Source organism: Salvelinus fontinalis, chromosome 2 (assembly GCF_029448725.1).
Source record: "Salvelinus fontinalis isolate EN_2023a chromosome 2, ASM2944872v1, whole genome shotgun sequence".
NCBI lineage: Eukaryota > Metazoa > Chordata > Actinopteri > Salmoniformes > Salmonidae > Salvelinus > Salvelinus fontinalis.
The window spans coordinates 9,910,769-9,930,013 of NC_074666.1; the positions used below are offsets into that span (position 1 = coordinate 9,910,769).

A 19,245-nucleotide genomic window follows, 5' to 3' on the forward strand; every position below is an offset into this window, starting at 1 on the left:
AGCCTTCCAATCTAGAGACTGTTATGCCTCATGGTCATGGGAGGATTTGTAGGACATTTTGTTCTACGACACATTCTCTCTCTCTTGTTTAACTAATCTTGTGGGGACACAATTAATTCCCATTCCAGATCCTAATTTCCCTAACCCCTAACTCTAAATCTAACCCTAAATCTAACCTTTAACCCCTAACCCTAATTCTTACCGTAACCACTAGAAATAGCCTTTTTCCATGTGGGGACTAACAAAATGTCCCCGGTTGGTCAAATGTTTGTTTACTATTCTTGTGGGAACCTTTGGTCCCCACAAGTATAGTTAAACACGTCCATACACACACACACACACACACACACACATTTATAATGTTGAGAAAGTCACAAATGTGTAGCAAGGATAATTGAACACTTCATTTTATTAGTTTTTTGATTTGGCTCCAGTACATTATGGATCTAGGAAAGGCATCACAGCTAAGAGCCAGAGCAACAGACTTTGATTAATAACCTGTTTTCTATGCAGGACACTGACACTTATGCGGCCTCTTGTCATAATCACAAAGTAAGCAGCAACCACTCCCCCATGGTCAACTTTGTTACCCAAACAGCTCACCATTCATGAAGCACCCACAATGTTTACCATTCAATGTATTCTGGAGCTCCATGGGGACAACACTCCATTCATATGAATAAGAGATTATGCTCTACTGTATTTGAACTGAATACATTTAAGAACAAACTAAGGAGAGACATGTGAGACTGTAATTCAATCTATACGGTTTGTTTGGATGTATTTGTAATAGCAAAACAGAACTGGTATTTTGTGGTTTTCGTGATGCTGTGCGATTGACTGACAACGTCTTGTCTAGGGGAAATGAGTAAGGGGAAAAGGCTATGCTACTCTAGGTGTTTTTCACCTCTTACCCAACACCAATACACTCCCTCCTCCATCCTCACCATTTACAGACCACCTTATGCTAGTCTTGCTTGCCAGAGAATGGCACTTGATAAATACTAGCCTTAGCTTTGCAACACAAAGAACAAACATGTATTGTAATGTTGTACATGAAAGCACCTGAGGGTAGATAGGATTAGATCTTATCGTGAAGTAGGGTACTAACTAACTCATAAACCTAAATTGTATAGCAAGATCAACAACACCTTGGTAACAGGACCTCTATTTGAATACTTTCCCCCTATCATCACACATTCATAGGCTGATAATAGGCTTCCATGACTACGATAGGCATTGTCCAGACAGGCCTACTTTCTGCCGGTCTGGCTTTTCAGCAGCGTTGTGATGATTGCTTGTCACAGGGTATTGTTTCTGCTTGTTCAGCTACATGACTAATCACGCTAAAAAGAACACAAGAGAGCACACGCTGTCTTCCTGCTCTTCTACTGTGTCATACTTCCTCTTACTTGACTAGAAAAGGTTTTCCTCTTTTACCTTCCCAGACGCGGGGCTGTATGACCACAACCCCCATCACCTAGGCCCCAGGATGACACGGCTTGGCTTCGGTCAGCTGATGGAGCTTGTAGCATAGTAGAGTGATGTGTGTGTTATATTGTGTAATCTAGAATCATGTGCCAAGCCTTGTCAAGACCAGAAACATCCACTTTTAGTCATCAGTTTCACTTCTTTAAAAATATATATTTTTGGTTTGTTTAACTTACCTGAACAAATTGCTGTAAATGTACAACATAAAACAATTAAACAAATGTACATGATTGACAATATACACAGCTGTGGTATAATTGTTATTACCTGAGTAGGCCTACTCTACATTTTTCTTTCTTTATAACCTACTGTTTCCTTTTGCACCCACCACAAATTAGTATCGTCTGAGATTGTTTTTGGATAGACAACTGAAGCAAAGAATTACCACTACACCAGCTGGTGTTGATAATATTAGAAACCAGTTTCTCATGGTTTGACACACTGTAATATGCTGTATGCCTATGAAGGAGTACTACGTCCCCCTGCTAGTGGGTCAGCAACACAACATGGACAACAAGTGGAGGGATTTTAACATTGGGTTTTATTCAAAACATATTTTAGGTCCACCAGTGCAAATGACACATGGCACAACAACCCTACAATACATAATAAGGCTGAGGTAGGCCTAATATTTGTCCATGAGGGGTCTCTCAGTTCAGGGATCCAAACAGTAAGACGCTGAAGGGTTGTATCCCAATCATCTAAATTGGACTCCTCTCCCCTATCCTGTCTTGCTAGATCAGCACAGTTCTAGAAGGAGAAACAAATAGGGAAAGAAACTTTAAACTATTAAGATGTAGGCCCAGGTCATTGAAAGACTCCTCCCTACTCTCTCCCCCTGAAGTATCTCTGGTCCCAGATCTGGTTGGTCAGATGGTGGAGGTAAAATACTACTCCGCTTGTTCAAAAGGATCAGCCAGAGAAAAGCACTGCCCCAATTATCTGATCAACCAATCACCTCAACTTCTAAACAACTGGGCATGATATATATATTCCATGATATATACTGCATATCCACCGCTCCATTCATATGATACAAAGATTACTAGCTCAGGTCAAAGGTCGACCCTTGTGGACAAGCAGGTCATGGTGGATCCAGAGAAGGCTCCAGCGCAGCATCACATGCGTGTCTTCTTGTAGATGGCGACATACTCCTGGACGTCTTCAGGGGAGCCCAGGACCACAGGAACTCGCTGGTGGATGTTCTCTGGCTTGATGTCCAGGACATTCATCTCCCCCGTGGTGGCCATGCCTCCAGCCTGCTCGATGATGAAAGACATGGGGTTGCACTCATATAGTAGCCTCAGCTACACAGGACGGAGTGGAAGAGAGACGATGGTTAGTCACTTCAATATATAGAGAGAAATGGTCTAGTTCATTCTACCTTTTATCAGTTTTGGTGGGGCACAGCCAGCACTCTACTTATGGTTACTTGTATGTAACATAGTTTTTTTTTTTCCAAAGTAGATATAACATTTATATGACCTGAGGAGCTCTGTCTCATTCACCTTGCCCTTGGGGCTCTTGACATTGGCAGGGTATAAGAAGATTCCTCCGTACACCAAAGTCCTGTGCACATCAGCCACCATGGAGCCAACATAACGCCCACCATAGGGAGCACTCCCATCCTGGAAACAAAAAGCAATGTACCCAGTGCGACTTACAATAGGTGCATTTAAAAGTAAGTAAGACAACCACGAGGCATATTTCATTAACTGCATTAGTGGCGCAGAATTACAGTTTAAGCCCTTTCAGGTGTATAGTTAGTAAATTACCTCTGGATATTTCTTCTTCTTCAGGTATTCTGTGATGTCTGGGTAGAAGTGCTGAGCATAGCCTTCGTTCAGACTGTAGATCTTCCCTCTCTTCTTGATCTTCACGTCCTTATCTGTCAGGATAAACTCCCCGATAGACTAAAAACATACAAAACAGGGACCTGACTCAGCAACTTCATTGACTTTTTCCACTACACGTTACTTCTATTACTTCTGGAAGTTTGTTTGCACAAAAGCTTTGTTTACCATCCAGCATTAACTTATTTTATGTTCTATAGTAATTAATAACAAGATCAAAGAGCTCCTCATGGATTAACTATAAATCAATGAAGGGCACCTCTCCTGTGTCTCTTCATTGACTATTGGATTTAGATGTGTTTATATGTTCTTTAACTACCGTTTCTTATTTGTTTATCTATTCCATTTTATAGTTTTACTGTAGTGTGTTGTTATTTTAAAATACACTTTTACATTTTTAAAGTTTGATTTTACAGGGTTGAGCATGAAGCAGTTCACCCCTAGGTTTGATTTGAAACTTACAGGGTCGAGCATGAAGCAGTTGACCCCTTGACCTGTGGAGAGCACCATCATGGTGGCGCTGCCGTAGAGGGCATAACCGGCAGCAACGATGTGACGTCCAGACTGCAGCGCGTCCTTCTCATTGGGCTCATCATCTGTTGTCTGGGAGACAAACACGTGGATAGTTGATACCAAACATAACAGAAGAACAGTGAAACAGTAACCGTAACTTTATGGAGAATAAGAACACCTCCTCCCAGCTTCCAACCGCTCTGAAGATAGGAAACACTGTCACCACCGACAAATCCACTATAATTGAGAATTTCAATAAGCATTTTTCTACGGCTGGCCATGCTTTCCACCTGGCTACCCCTACCCCGGACAACAGCACTGCCCTCCCCTCTGCTACTCGCCCAAGCCTTCCCCATTTCTCTTTCTCCCAAATTCAGTCAGCTGATGTTCTTAATGAGCTGCAAAATCTGGACCCTTACAAATCAGCCGGGCTAGATAATCTGGACCCTTTCTTTCTAAAACTATCTGCTGAAATTGTTGCCACCCCTATTACTAGCCTCTTCAACCTCTCTTTCGTGTCGTCTGAGATCCCCAAAGATTGGAAAGCAGCTGCGGTTATCCCCCTCTTCAAAGGGGGGGACACCCTTGACCCTAACTGCTACAGACCTATATCTATCCTACCCTGCCTTTCTAAGGTCTTCGAAAGCCAAGTCAACAAACAGATTACCGACCATTTCGAATCACACCACACCTTCTCCGCTATGCAATCTGGTTTCAGAGCTGGTCATGGGTGCACCTCAGCCACGCTCAAGGTCATAAACGATATCGTAACCGCCATCGATAGGAAACAATACTGTGCAGCCGTATTCATTGACCTGGCCAAGGCTTTTGACTCTGTCAATCACCACATCCTCATTGGCAGACTCGACAGCCTTGGTTTCTCTAATGATTGCCTCGCCTGGTTCACCAACTACTTCTCTGATAGAGTTCAGTGTGTCAAATCGGAGGGTCTGTTGTCCGGGCCTCTGGCAGTCTCTATGGGGGTGCCACAGGGTTCAATTCTTGGACCGACTCTCTTCTCTGTTTACATCAATGATGTCGCTCTTGCTGCTGGTGATTCTCTGATCCACCTCTACGCAGACGACACTATTCTGTATACTTCTGGCCCTTCTTTTGACACTGTGTTAACAACCCTCCAGGCGAGCTTCAATGCCATACAACTCTCCTTCCGTGGCCTCCAACTGCTCTTAAATACAAGTAAAACCAAATGCATGCTCTTCAACCGATCGCTGCCTGCTCCTGCCCGCCTGTCCAACATCACTACTTTGGACGGCTCTGACTTAGAATATGTGGACAACTACAAATACCTAGGTGTCTGGTTAGACTGTAAACTCTCCTTCCAGACCCACATCAAACATCTCCAATCCAAAGTCAAATCTAGAATTGGCTTCCTATTCCGCAACAAAGCATCCTTTACTCATGCTGCCAAACATACCCTTGTAAAACTGACCATCCTACCAATCCTCGACTTCGGTGATGTCATTTACAAAATAGCCTCCAAAACCCTACTCAATAAATTGGATGCAGTCTATCACAGTGCCATCCGTTTTGTCACCAAAGCCCCATATACTACCCACCACTGCGACCTGTACACTCTCGTTGGCTGGCCCTCGCTTCATACTCGTCGCCAAACCCACTGGTTCCAGGTCATCTACAAGACCCTGCTAGGTAAAGTCCCCCCTTATCTCAGCTCGCTGGTCACCATAGCAGCACCTACCTGTAGCACGCGCTCCAGCAGGTATATCTCTCTAGTCACCCCCAAAACCAATTCTTCCTTTGGACGCCTCTCCTTCCAGTTCTCTGCTGCCAATGACTGGAACGAACTACAAAAATCTCTGAAACTGGAAACACCTATCTCCCTCACTAGCTTTAAGCACCAGCTGTCAGAGCAGCTCATAGTTTACTGCACCTGTACATAACCCATCTACAATTTAGCCCAAACAACTACCTCTTTACCTACTGTATTTATTAATTAATTTATTTTGCTCCTTTGCACCCCATTATTTCTGTCTCTACTTTGCACTTTCTTCCAATGCAAACCAACCATTCCAGTGTTTTTTTAGTTTTTATTTTACTTGCTCTGTTGTACTCACTTCGCCTCCATGGCCTTTTTATATTTTATTTATTTATACATATATCTGTTTGCCTTCACCTCCCTTATCTCACCTCACTTGCTCACATTGTATATAGACTTATTTTTTTTCACTGTATTATTGACTATATGTTTGTTTTTACTCCATGTGTAACTATGTGTTGTTGTATGTGTCGAACTGCTTTGCTTTATCTTGGCCAGGTCGCAATTGTAAATGAGAACGTGTTCTCAATTTGCCTACCTGGTTAAATAAAGGTTAAAAAAAAAAAAAAAAAAAAAAAAAAAACTAACTACAGTAGAAACTGGCACACTAATCTGACATACTGAAACAAAGTGTCTAAGAACGAAACAAAATGTGTGGAACAGTTACGGAACGTCTGAGACCGAATATAGAATGCCTTTCGGAAATTATTCAGACCCCTTTACTTTTCCCACATTTTGTAACGTTACAGCCTTATTCTAAACGGATTAAATTAAAACAATCCTCAGCAATTTACAAAGAATACCCCATAATGACAAAGCGAAAACAGGTTTAGACATTTTTGCAAAACTTAAGAGTCCACCTGTGGAAAATTCAATTGTTTGAACATGATTTGGAAAGGTCTTTATAAATGTCCCACAGTTGACAGTGCATGTCAGAGCAAAAACCAAGCCATGAGGTCGAAGGAATTGTCCGTAAAGCTCAGAGACATGATTGTGTGGAGGTACAGATCTGGCGAAGGGTACTGAAAACATTCTGCAGCATTGAAGGTCCCCAAGAACACAGTGACCTCCATCATTCTTTAATGGAAGAAGTTTGTAACCACCAAGACTCTTCCTAGAGCTGGCTGCCCGGCCAAATTGAGCAATCGGGGGAGAAGGGCCTTGGTCAAGGAGGTCATCAAGAACTCGATGGTCACTCTGACAGGGCTCTAGAATTCCGCTGTGGAGATGGGATAAACTCTAGACAACCATCTCTGCAGCACTCCACCAATCATGCCTTTATGGTAGGAGTGGCCAGACAGAAGCCGCTCCTCAGTAAAAAGACACATGACAGCCCGCTTGGAGTTTGCCAAAAGGCACCTAAAGACTCTCAGACCATGGGAAACAAGATTCTCTGGTCTGATGAAATCAAGATTGAACTCTTTGGCCTGAATGCCAAGCGTCACGTCTGGAAGAAACCATGCATCATCACTACGGTGAAGTATGGTGGTGGCAGCATCATGCTGTGGCAATATTTTTCAGTGGCAGGGACTGGGAGACTAGTCAGGATCGAGGCAAAGATGAACGGAGCAAAGTACAAAGAGATCCTTGATGAAATCTTGCTCCAGAGCGCTCAGGACCTCAGACTTGGGCGAAGGTTCACCTTCCAACAGGACAACGACCCTAAGCACACAGCCAAGACAACGCAGGAGTGGCTTCAGGACAAGTTTATGAATGTCCTTGAGTGGCCCAGACAGAGCCCGATCGAACATCTCTGGAGAGACCTGAAAATAGCTGTACAGCAAAGCTCCCCATCTTTAATTTTGAGTGCGACTCCAAATCCAGACCTCCATGGGTTGATAAATTTGATTTCCATTGATAATTTGTGTGTGATTTTGTTGTCAACACATTCAACTATGTAAAGAAAAAAGTATTTAATAAGAATATTTCATTCATTCAGATCTAGGATGTGTTATTTTAGTGTTCCCTTTATTTTTTTGAGCAGTGTATAAAGATTAGCCTACATCATCACACAAAATGTTCCCAAAGTTTAGGGACTGCATCCTGCTTGTGCAAATGCAATAGACGTTAGACAGAGAAGGTTGTAGCCTTCATAATATATAGTGCCCTCAGAAGGTTTTCATATCCTTTGACTTATTCCACATAGTTGTGTTACAGCCTGAATTGCAAATTGACAAAATGTACACAATAACCCCCCCAAAATTGCGCCTGGGCTAGAATAATTCATTATGCCCTTTCTCTTGCATTTCAAAGACTATGGTACAAAAAAAATTGAAAACTGTTTTTTTCCTTCTTTGTATTATCTTTTACCAGATCTAATGTGTTATATTCTCCTACATTCCTTTCACATTTCCACAAACTTCAAAGTGTTTCATTTCAAATGGTATCAAGAATATGCATATCCTTGCTTCAGGTCCTGAGCTACAGGCAGTTAGATTTGGGTATGTCATTTTAGGAAGAAATTGAAAAAAAGGGGGCGGATCCTTAAGAGGAAAAAGTGAAAACCTGTTTTTAGAAATGTGCTCAAATGTATTGAAATTTAAATACAGAAATCTAATTTACATAAGTATTCACACTCCTGAGACAATACATGTTAGAATCACCTTTAGCAGTAATTACAGCTGTGAGTCTTTCTGGGTAAGTCTAAGAGCTTTGCACACCTGGATTGTACAATATTTGCACATTATTCTTTTAAATTCTTCATGCTCTGTCAAGTTGGTTGTTGATCATTGCTACACAGCCACTTTCAAGTCTTGCCAAAGATTTAAGCCAATTTAAGTCAAATGTAACTAGGCCACTCAGGAACATTCAATGTCGTCTTGGGACCTTCTGTTTTAGGTTATTGTACTGCTGAAAGGTGAGTTTGTCTCCAAGTGTCTGTTAGAAAGCAGACTGAACCAGGTTTTCCTCTCGGATTTTGCATGTGCTTAGCTCTATTCCGCTTCTTTTTATTATATATATATATATATATATATATATATATATATATATATGTCCTTACCGATGACAAGCATACCTGTAACACGATGCAGCCACCACCATGCTTGAAAATATGAAGTGTGGTACTCAGTGATGTGTCGTGTTTGCCCCAAACCTAATGCTTTGTATTCAGGATAGAATTAATTTCTTAGCCACATTTTTGGAGTTTTACTTTCTGACTGGGTGTATTGATACAATTACCTGGTGAAGTTATGAATTGCACTTTGGATGGTGTATTGATACACCATCCAATGTGCAATTCATAACTTCACCACGCTCAAAAGGGATATTTAATGTTGGCTTTTTCTCCATTTTTTTCCCCCTTCATCTACCAATAGGTGCCCTTGTTTGCGAGGCATTGGAAAACCTCTGGTCTTTGTTGTTGAATCTGTGTTTGAAATTCACTTCTCGACTGAGGGACCTTATAGGTAATTGTATGTGTGGGGTACAGTGATGAGGTAGCATTCAAAAATAATGTTAACACTATTATTGCACACAGAGTGAGTCCATGCAACTTAGTATGTTACTTGCTAAGCACATTTTTACTGCTGAACTTATTTAGGCTTGCCATAACAAAGGAATTGAATACTTATTGACTCAAGACATTTCAGCGTTTCAATTTTAATACATTTTTACAATCATAATTCCACTTTGACATAATGGGGTATTGTGTGTAGGCCAGTGACACAAAATCTCAATTTAATACATTTTAAATTCAGAGGCAATTTACAGAATACTTTCTGAATGTTTGTTCAAATCGAGGCAGGGTTTTATTTCAGCTGTTCAGAAATATGAGGCAGAGACATACGCTGCCTCACAGTTCAGAATGGGGTGAGTAAAGAGCAAAACATGAAGGGAGCAGGACTGTGAGCAGCAGTAACATTAGAAAAACAAATGTATGCATAAAATAACACATGCGTAGAATGTAATCCGGATCTTTAGCTTTAAGAAAAAGGTTTATGGAGGGGTGGGCTGGGGCGTATTAATTAGCCCTAGTCGGTTGTAATTATTTAGCCTACCCCACCCAGAGTAACCTATATATACACACGGAACAAAAATATAAACACAACATGTAAAGTGTTGGTCCCATGTTTCATGAGCTGAAATAAAAGATCCCAGAAATGTTCCATACTCACAAAAATCTTATTTCTCTAAAATGTTGTGCACAAATGTGTTTACATCCCTGTTAGTGAGCATTTCTCCCTTGCCAAGATAATCCATCCACCTGACAGGTGTGGAATATCAAGAAGCTGATAAAACGGCACCATCATTACATAGGTGCACCTTGTGCTGGGGCCACTAAAAGGCCCCTAAAAATGTGCAGTTGTATCACAATGCCACAGGTGTCTCAAGTTGAGGGAGTGTGCAATTGTGCAATTGTCATGCTGACTGCAGGAATGTCCACCAGAGCTGTTGCCAGAGAATTTAACATTCATTTCTCTACCATAAGCCACCTCGTGTCATTTTAGAAAATTTGGCAGTATGTCCAACCAGCCTCACAACCGCAGACCATGTGTATGGCATTGTATAGGCGAGCGGTTTGCTGATGTCAACATTGTGAACAGAGTGCCCCATGGTGGGTTTATGGTATGGGCAGGCATAAGCAACAGACAACGAACACAATTGCATTTTATCAATGTCAATTTGAATGCACAGAGATACCGTTACGCGATCCTGAGGTCCATTGTCGTGCCATTTCATCTGCCACCATCACCTTGTCTCAGCATGATAATGCACTGCCCCGTGTCACAATGATCTGTACACAATTCCTGGAAGCTGAAACATGACCCAGTTCTTCCATGGCCTGCATACGAATCAAGCCGTGGCTGTCACCCATTGAGCACGCTTGGGATACTCAACAGTGTGTTCCAGTTCCCGCCAATATCCAGCAACTTCGCACAGCCATTGAAGAGGAGTGGGACAGCATGGCACAATCAACAACCTGATTAACTCTATGCAAAGGAGATATGTTGCGCTGCATGAGGCAAATGGTCACACCAGAGACTGACTGGTTTTCAGATCTGTGACCAACAGATGCATATCTGTTTTCCCAGTCATGTAAAATCCATAGATTAGGGCCTAATTAATGTATTTCAATTGACTGATTTCCTTATATGAACTGTAACTTAGTAAAATCTTTGAAATTGTTGCATGTTGCGTTTATATTCTACTTTCTAACATCAGGATATGACATTTATTTTGAAGGACTTTAAATGTATTAACGGATGTTTTAGGTAAGCAATAGATAGGCTACTGTAAAATGTATTTGAATAGAAACATAATATAAATCAATTTAACTAAACTATAATAAATAAATATTAAAGGCCAATATCAGCTTCTTTTCATAAATAATCTCAAACTGCAGCGGTCAAATGATTTGTGCACAGGAGCAGGCACCAACAAGTTTCACATGTGTATTGAGCGTGGGAAATGCACTCCACAAATTAAATATATTGTTTACAGAAAATATATAAATAATACATATAGGAGCAAATCAGACTGACTATCAAGTCACCAAAAGTACAAACATGTTGTATGCACGGAAAGGGTACACCCTGGTGGTCATCGTAATGTAATCCATTTATTATCCCTCCACATTTAATATGACATTACCTTGAATGCATCCATCAAACTAACTAACTTTCACTCGTTTCCAATGGGCACAATATTGATGTTTACCTCGCCTGTATGCTTGTTATTTCCGCAATTTTCGCACAGTGAAGTAATACCCAAACCAGATCAAACCAGACAGACGTATCTGGTTTCAAGTGGCCAAGTCACGTCATGTGATCTAGTGGACGAACTCGAAATCAGACAAGCTCATATTACATCCGTGAAAAGGTTACGACTTCAGCTTTCTCCTCATATGTATGTATATCATTCATGTAAGACAAAAAATGTAGTCATGGAACGTTGCACAAGCCCTGCGCTTTTAAAATGGCTGTGTTCCTATGGGAATTTAACCATGTTTAGAGCGCCACCATTACGTAAAAGATATGCCCCCCCAAAAAATTCCCTACAACAAATGTATTTTTATTTTTGGAATGGCAATTGGTGACAAATGCAGAGTTATTCCATAAAGGAAAGAAAGGAAGGCTCCCAACCACTTGTGTATCTTACAGTTATTTTCTCATTTTGCTCATTTGTAGCTTTGGCAACTGTGTGTTTTCTATCCCTGCTCGCTCCTCTCCCTGCAGGCTTTACAGACGCTCCACATCCCTTGGCTGCAACCCCTTCTAATTTAGTGTACCATGCACGCACAACCCATGTGGAATTCTTGTTCTTCAGCAGCGGTTGGAACTGCTGATCTGTGGTCAAGAACCCAGAGTTCATCTCAGCCTATACTGCCCTTAAGTCCCTTGACTTTTTGGCTCCGATGTTGACATGGATCACCCCAGAGAACACTGCTACTCCAGCTGCTCTCTTCACCTGACTAGGTTCTCTCAGTCTGAGAGCATCTGTTCATTGCCGTGGTGGCACAGTGCTGCTGATTTATCCTAAATGGAAATTCTCTTTACTCCCTCACCTGTCCTTCTCCTTATTTGATTTCCATGCGGTCAATGTCACTTGTCCACTCAAGCTTAACATTGTTGCCATCTATCGCCCACCAGGTTCCCTTGGAGAGTTCATCAATAAGCTTCACACATTGATAAGCTCATTTCCTGACGTTGGCTCAGCGCTCTTTGTACTGTACGACTTCAACCTCCTGACGTCTGCCTTCCATTGATTTCTTTCCCTCCTTGCCTCTTTTGACCTCACCCTTTCCACTCAAGGCAGGCAATACGCATGACCTCATCTTTACTTGAGGCTGTTCGCCTACTAATCTCATGCGCCGTCACAATCTTCTCTCCTATCATCTCTCCCTTTTGCTAAATCGCTCCCTTCTGGTTCTGCCTCTTCGAGCCTACCATCCTCCCTTTCCACAGCCTATTACTTGCACTGTCCTCTTTCCTCCCGGCCGGCCCTCCCCTCCGTGACTCATTGCAACCTTAAATAACAGGGCTGCAGTCAGCTGAGGAAAACTTAACTTCCGGAAGACCTATCATCCTTCACTCCCTCTCTACCATCTCTTCCTCTGATAGAAAGTGGCTTTAGCAGCAGATACATTCTGCCTCTAACCCTAGGAAACTCTTCACCTTCTCCACCCTCCTTAATCCTACACCCCCTCCCGCTCTGCGGACAACTTGGTCAACCACTTTGAAAAGAAGGTTGATGACATCCGCTCAGCCTACTGAATCAACTGGTCCCACTCATACATAACTACCCTACGCCTTGACCTTTTGCTCCCCTCTCACGCCAGAAGAAATCTTACGACTAGTGAAGTCCAGCTGCCCGACAACCTGCACGCTTGTAGATATGGTTATAGAACAGTCTATGACTGGGGTGGCTGGGGTCTTTGACAATTTTTAGGGCCTTCTTTTGACACCGCCTGGTGTAGAGGTCCTGGATGGCAGGCAGCTTAGCCCCAGTGATGTAATGGGCCGTACGCACTACCCTCTGTAGTGCCTTGCGGTCAGAGGCCGAGCAGTTGCCGTTCCAGGCAGTGATGCAACCAGTCAGGATGCTCTCGATGTTGCAGCTGTAGTACTTTTTGAAGATCCGAGTACCCATTCCAAATCTTTTTAGTTCCCTGAGGGGGAATAGGCTTTGTCGTGCCCTCTTCACGACTCTCTTGGTGTGTTTGGACCATTCTAGTTTGTTGGTGATGTGGACACCAAGGAACTTGAAGCTCTCAACCTGCTCCACTGCAGCTCCGTCGATGAGAATGGTGGCGTGCTCGGTCCTCCTTTTCCTGTAGTCCACAATCATCTCCTTTGTCTAGGTCACATTGAGGAATAGGTTAATATTCTGGCACCACACGGCCAGGTCTCTGATCTCCTCCCTATAGGCGGTATCGTCGTTGTCGGTGATCAGGCCTACCACTGTTGTGTCATCTGCAAACTTAATGGTATTGGAGTCGTGCCTAGCCATGCAGTTGTGGGTGAACAGGGAGTACAGGAGAAGACTGAGCATACACCCCTGGGGGGCTCCAGTGTTGAGTATCAGCGTGGCAGATGTGGTGAGGGTAGGTAACAACACCTGGGAGCAGCCCGTCAGGAAGTCCAGGATCCAGTTGCAGAGGGATGCGTTTTGTTCCAGGATCCTTAGCTTAGTGATGAGCTGAGGGCACTATGGTGTTGAACACTGAGCTGTAGTCAATGAATAGCATTCTCACATAGGTGTTCCTTTTGTCCAGGTGGGAAAGGGCAGTGTGGAGTGCAATAGAGATTGCATCATCTGTAGATCTGTTTGAGCTGTATGCAAATTGGAGTGGGTCTAGGGTTTCTGGGATAATGGTGTTGATGTGAGCCATTACCAGCCTTTCAAAGCACTTCATGGCTACGGACGTGAGTGCTACGGGTTTGTAGTCATTTAGGCAGGATGCCTTCGTGTTCTTGGGCACAGGGACTATGGTGGTCTGCTTGAAACATGTTGGTATTACAGACTCAATCAGGGACATGTTGAAACCGTCAGTGAAGACACCTGCCAGTTGGTCAGTAAATGTTCGGAGCACACATCCTGGTAATCCATCTGGCCCCGCAGCCTTGTGAATGTGGACCTGTTTAAAGGTGTTACTCACGTTGGCTACGGAGAGTGTGATCACTGTCGTCCGGAACAGCTGATGCTCTCATGGATGCCTCAGTGTTGCTTGCCTTGAAGCGAGCATAGAAGTGACTTAGCTTGTCTGGTAGGCTCGTGTCACTGGGAAGCTCGCGGCTGTGCTTCCCTTTGTAGTCTGTAATAGTTTGCAAGCCCTGCCACACAAGACGAGCGTCGGAGCCTGTGTAGTACGATTCAATCTTAGCCCTGTATTGAAGCTTTGCCTGTTCGATGGTTCGTCGCAGGGCATAGCAGAATTTCTTATTAGAGTCCCGCACCTTGAAAGCGGCGGCTCTACCCTTTACCCACTTATTGATAAAGCCAGTGACTGATGTGGTGTACTCCTCAATGGCATCGGAAGAATCTCGAAACATGTTCCAGTCTGATAGTAAAGCAGTCCTGTAGTTTAGCATCTGCTTCATCTGACCACTTTTTTTATAGACCGAGTCACTGGTGCTTCCTGCTTTAATTTTTGCTTGTAAGCAGGAATCAGGAGGAGAGAGTTGTGGTTGGATTTACCAAATGGAGGGAGAGCTTTGTCTCTGTGTGTGGAGTACAGGTGATCTAGAATGTTTTCCCCCTCTGGTTGCACATTAACCCCACTAGGATACGTGGGACGCTAGTGTCCCATTTGGCCAACATCCAGTGAAATTGCAGAGCGCCAAATTCAAAAACAGAAATAGTCATTATAAAAATTAATAAATCATACAAGTGTTATACATCGGTTTAAAGGATGAACTTCTTGTTAATCCAACCACGGTGTCAGATTTCAAAAAGGCTTTACGGCGAAAGCATACCATGCGATTATCTGAAAACAGCGCCCAGCAGACAAATCATTACAAACATTTACCAGCCAAGTAGAGGAGTTACACAAGTCAGAAATAGCGATAAAATGTATCACTTACCTTTGATGATCTTCATATGGTTGCACTCAGAAGACTCCCATTTACTCAATAAATGTTTGTTTTGTTCGATAAAGTCCCTGTTTATATCCAAAAACCACTGTTTTGTTTGCGCGTTTTGTTCAGTAATCCACAGGCTCAAACGCAGTCACAACAGGCAGACAAAAAATCCAAATAGTATCCGTGAAGTTCGTAGAAACATGTCAAACGATGTTTATAATCAATCCTCAGGTTGTTTTTAGCTTAAATAATCGATAATATTTCAACCGGACAATAACGTTGTCAATATAAAAAGGTAAACAAGAAAGGCGCGCGCTCTCGGTCGTGCGCATGAAAAACCTCTGGGACACTGTAGGGTCCACTCATTCAGAGTGGTCTTACTCTCTAATTTTTCAGAATACAAGCCTGAAACAATTCCTAAAGACTGTTGACATCTAGTGGAAGCCATAGGAAGTGCAATTTGAGTCCTAAGTCAATGGATACTGTAATGGCATTCAATAGAAAAACTACAGACATAAAAAAAATCCCACTTCCTGGATAGATTTTCAGGTTTTCGCCTTCCGAATCAGTTCTGTTATACTCACAGACATTATGTTAACAGTTTTGGAAACTTTAGAGTATTTTCTATGCATATCCTAGCTTCTGGGCCTGAGTAGCAGGCAGTTTACTTTGGGCAAGCTTTTCATCCGGAGGTAAAAATAGTGCCCCCTACCCTAGTGAAGTTAAACATGTTGATGGAAATTAGGTAGAACTGATTTAAGTTTCCCTGCATTAAAGTCTTTGGCAACTAGGAGCGCCGCCTCTGGGTGGGTGAGTGGTTTCCTGTTTGCTTATTTCCGTATACAGCTGAGTCATTCATTCGAGATCACCTGTTCAAACGACTTAGTAACTTTTTTTTTGAACAACAATATCTCATTTGAACAACTTAGTAAACATTTTTTATTTTTTATTATTTACATTTTTTTTGCCTAGGCCTAGGGGCTTCCGTAGAGGAATAATAACAAAAGAGTCACCAACCTTTCTGTAGATGGCAAAAATGGTTCCAATTGATACAAGACAGTCAATGTTTGACGAGCCATCCAGTGGGTCGAAGCACACAATATATTTTCCCTGTGAAAAAAAAGGACATTGTCACATTGATGTTATAAGACATACCTCAACTTCCATCTGGACCACACACACATCTACCTGTTTCTCTGGCTCCACAATGAGGGCCCTCTCATTCTCCTCTGACACCAGGACACAGGAGGTGAAAGAGGACTTGATCATGTTGATGACCAAGTCATTGGACAGAACATCCAGCTTCTTCACCTGGTCACCGGTCACGTTGGTGCTCCCAGCAATGCCATAGCTGGAGGGGAGGGAGAGAGGAGGAGAGAGAAAGGAGGAAGGGATAGAGAGATGGGCAGGGGGCAGACATGTGAGTAGTAATATCACCACAGTAGGCCTATTTCTGTCACAATTGGAAGGAGGGAGGGACAAGGGTAAAAGTGTTTCTATGATGGCTCTGTGACAGTGGGCATGCAGTGTCTGGTTCAACTCACAGGGCACAGAGAGTGATACCATCTGTTGGCCTTCATTGACTGTCAGTCATAAAGGAAATTCCTGACAATGGAGGACTGTAAAGAAATTCCTGATAAATAGGTAATAGGCCTATACTTCCTCCTAATGAAGACAATAGACATGTCTCAAGAGGAAATAAATGAATAATTTGGGAGTAGCCTATTCCATTACAATAGCTCTGGCTTGCATTTATGAAAACAACATTGAGTCCAAAGAAAGAAACGGATGAACATTGACCCGAGTCGAAGTTGACAACAGTATTACCTGATTAGCTGGATTGTCAGACTCATGCATAATATCCGACTAGGTAAATATTTGATTTAGTCTCCCTACCCGGCATATGGTTGGTTGGTTGTACGGTCCCTGCTATTGATATAATCATTCACTTATTGCCAGTGCTTTGTGATTACCATATAGCACATGATGCAACAAAAATGATCACTGACTGACCATATCACTAGCTAGTTTTCCATCCAATTTGTGACAGATTTTTATGCGAATATTCAAAAATCTGAGATGTTATTTCCATTAAAACAGACTGTTTAAAATGCTGTGCGTGATGACGTAATGCACATATAAATAACTTTCCCTTTAAATTCCCATGTACCAAAAGAAAAATAAGTTAACTGGGTGTCCATCACATTTTAAACTCTACTGATGGTTGTCACAAAAACAGTTTCATTATATAGAAAATGTGCCCATTCTGGTCTTGGCCCATGCACTTTAACCAACAACTCACTGATACAGTGCAGGTAGGCTACCTACATTATGAGATTAATATAGATAAGAGCAATATTGTATTTATTTGTCAAACGGCAGCCAAGCACTGACCATCATGCCACCAGAATAAGACCCTCTATTTTATTGGAAAGGAGTATCAAGCTCATCCCCTTGTACATTCACCACCCTGTGAAGTTTAATAAACTGCATGCTTTCCCAAGTTGTAGTGGGAGGACCACAACATATAATGTAAATCCAAATTTATTTAGATAGGATGGTTACTATATCAATATTTGCACATTAAGGAGTTTACCACTATTTTTGGGGTAGCCTACATGGCAATTCAACCGCAATATGTATGTTATGTGCACTACGTCATCACGCACAGCCTTTTATCAACAACAAGTCAATTTGATGGAAACACATCTCTGGTGGGAGAATAAACATTATTTTCATGTGGCTTTTTAAATATTCGCATGTAAATCTGTCGTCATTTTACATTGTCATTTAACGTACATTCCTACTTTACCCTGTGAGGACCGAACCAACAACGCGCCATGCTCTACCAACTGAGTCACACGGGACCAATTGAATGGACACCAAGACTTTCACATGCATACACAGAAACGTACAGGTTGGCAATCCCAGCTTTTCTGACAGCGGTGGAGATAGCTTTAACGGCTGTGCAGATAGAGTTGAGGAGGGTGGTCAGTTCTCCCGTTCCCTTCGCCTTCCTTCCCTCCTCCTGCACGAATCTCGTGAGGGTAACGACATTAGTATCGAACGCGCCTCGTTCGGACATGGTAACGAACTGTACTGGTTCTTTGAGCTTGTTTGCCGCGCGACGTATTCCTGCTGATTGGGGTACCGGGACAGGTGAGTTCCTCAAAGCCTCACCCTAAAGTTAAAATAGAACTAAAGAGTCGAGAGGGTGTGCAGGTGTTTGAACCAATCACAGTTGGCCTTTCACCGGGAGGGGCGTGGTTGAGCACTGGCTGAGAGGTATAAACAGGTTAGCAAAAATGTTGACCTGGTTCCAAACTGTCCATTTACTCCACCCATTCTCTCTCTAACACGTTTGTGGGATTTCACATCTGAAAGGACCGGTAAGCAATATGTTGATGGCCGCACATGGCCAATGGCCATTCAATATTGTTGCTTTCACCTATCCACATTTGCATTTGGCTTTCAGATTAGTGAACAATTCAGTAGTAAAGGGATGATGCTGGCTGAAATGGAACGAGACTTGTCAGCATGCTATATAGGCCATTCATTGGATAGGCCTAGATGATCCATAAATGGAGAATGCAGATAGTGTGCAGTTACATTTTGAATGAGAGAACTAGTTTTAGTGTAAACCATGAATTACATTTATGTGGGATTATGTACTGTAGGCCTAGCCTACAATGCAATGGGAGGCTATGAATCCAATACTTGTACGAGTGTTATGAGAGAAACCATTCTGTAGCTGGTTTCAGATATTCAGTGTCTCTGGTGTCTGGTGGGGTCTTATATGTAATTTAGTGTTGGGAAACCAGTCTGACAAGTGATGAAAGGTACCAGAGACACTCCACAGAAACCGGGTGCAAAATCTGTCAGGATGAAATTACATACAGGTCAGCACATTGGTATAATAGCCTAGATGATCATAAATCATTCATTATTGAAAATATAAATCAATAATTTTCCATACAACTATTTTATGAGCTGCTGGCTATCAGCCCAGTAAGGTAAGCATGCATTCTGTGCATGCTCCTGAGAAAAGCTGAGTCTAAAGTACAGGGCATAG

At 42.5% G+C, this 19,245-nt stretch overlaps 1 protein-coding gene across 1 annotated transcript; it reads right to left on the reverse strand.

The window, feature by feature from the left end:
- Positions 1 to 1,999: 1,999 nt before the first annotated feature.
- On the reverse strand, positions 2,000 to 18,381 carry LOC129811562 (fructose-1,6-bisphosphatase 1-like). Its single transcript, XM_055862971.1, has 7 exons — positions 18,089 to 18,381; positions 16,362 to 16,524; positions 16,191 to 16,283; positions 3,807 to 3,947; positions 3,267 to 3,404; positions 3,000 to 3,119; positions 2,000 to 2,798 (listed from the first exon to the last, which is right to left on the reverse strand). The coding sequence occupies exons 1-7, from the start codon at positions 18,256 to 18,258 to the stop codon at positions 2,610 to 2,612; spliced, it is 1,014 nt and encodes a 337-aa protein (XP_055718946.1). The 5' UTR covers positions 18,259 to 18,381; the 3' UTR covers positions 2,000 to 2,609.
- Positions 18,382 to 19,245: the final 864 nt, after the last annotated feature.

What these genes read in the sequence shown, in the direction of transcription:
- LOC129811562 (XM_055862971.1), bottom strand. Translation starts at nt 18,258, where the DNA reads ATGTCCGAACGAGGCGCGTTCGATACTAATGTCGTTACCCTCACGAGA. An exon ending in TTGTGGAGCCAGAGAAACAG is followed by an intron (nt 16,284 to 16,361) that starts GTAGATGTGTGT and finishes TTTTTTTCACAG; the next exon opens with GGAAAATATATTGTGTGCTT. An exon ending in AGAAGAAGAAATATCCAGAG is followed by an intron (nt 3,120 to 3,266) that starts GTAATTTACTAA and finishes TTTTGTTTCCAG; the next exon opens with GATGGGAGTGCTCCCTATGG.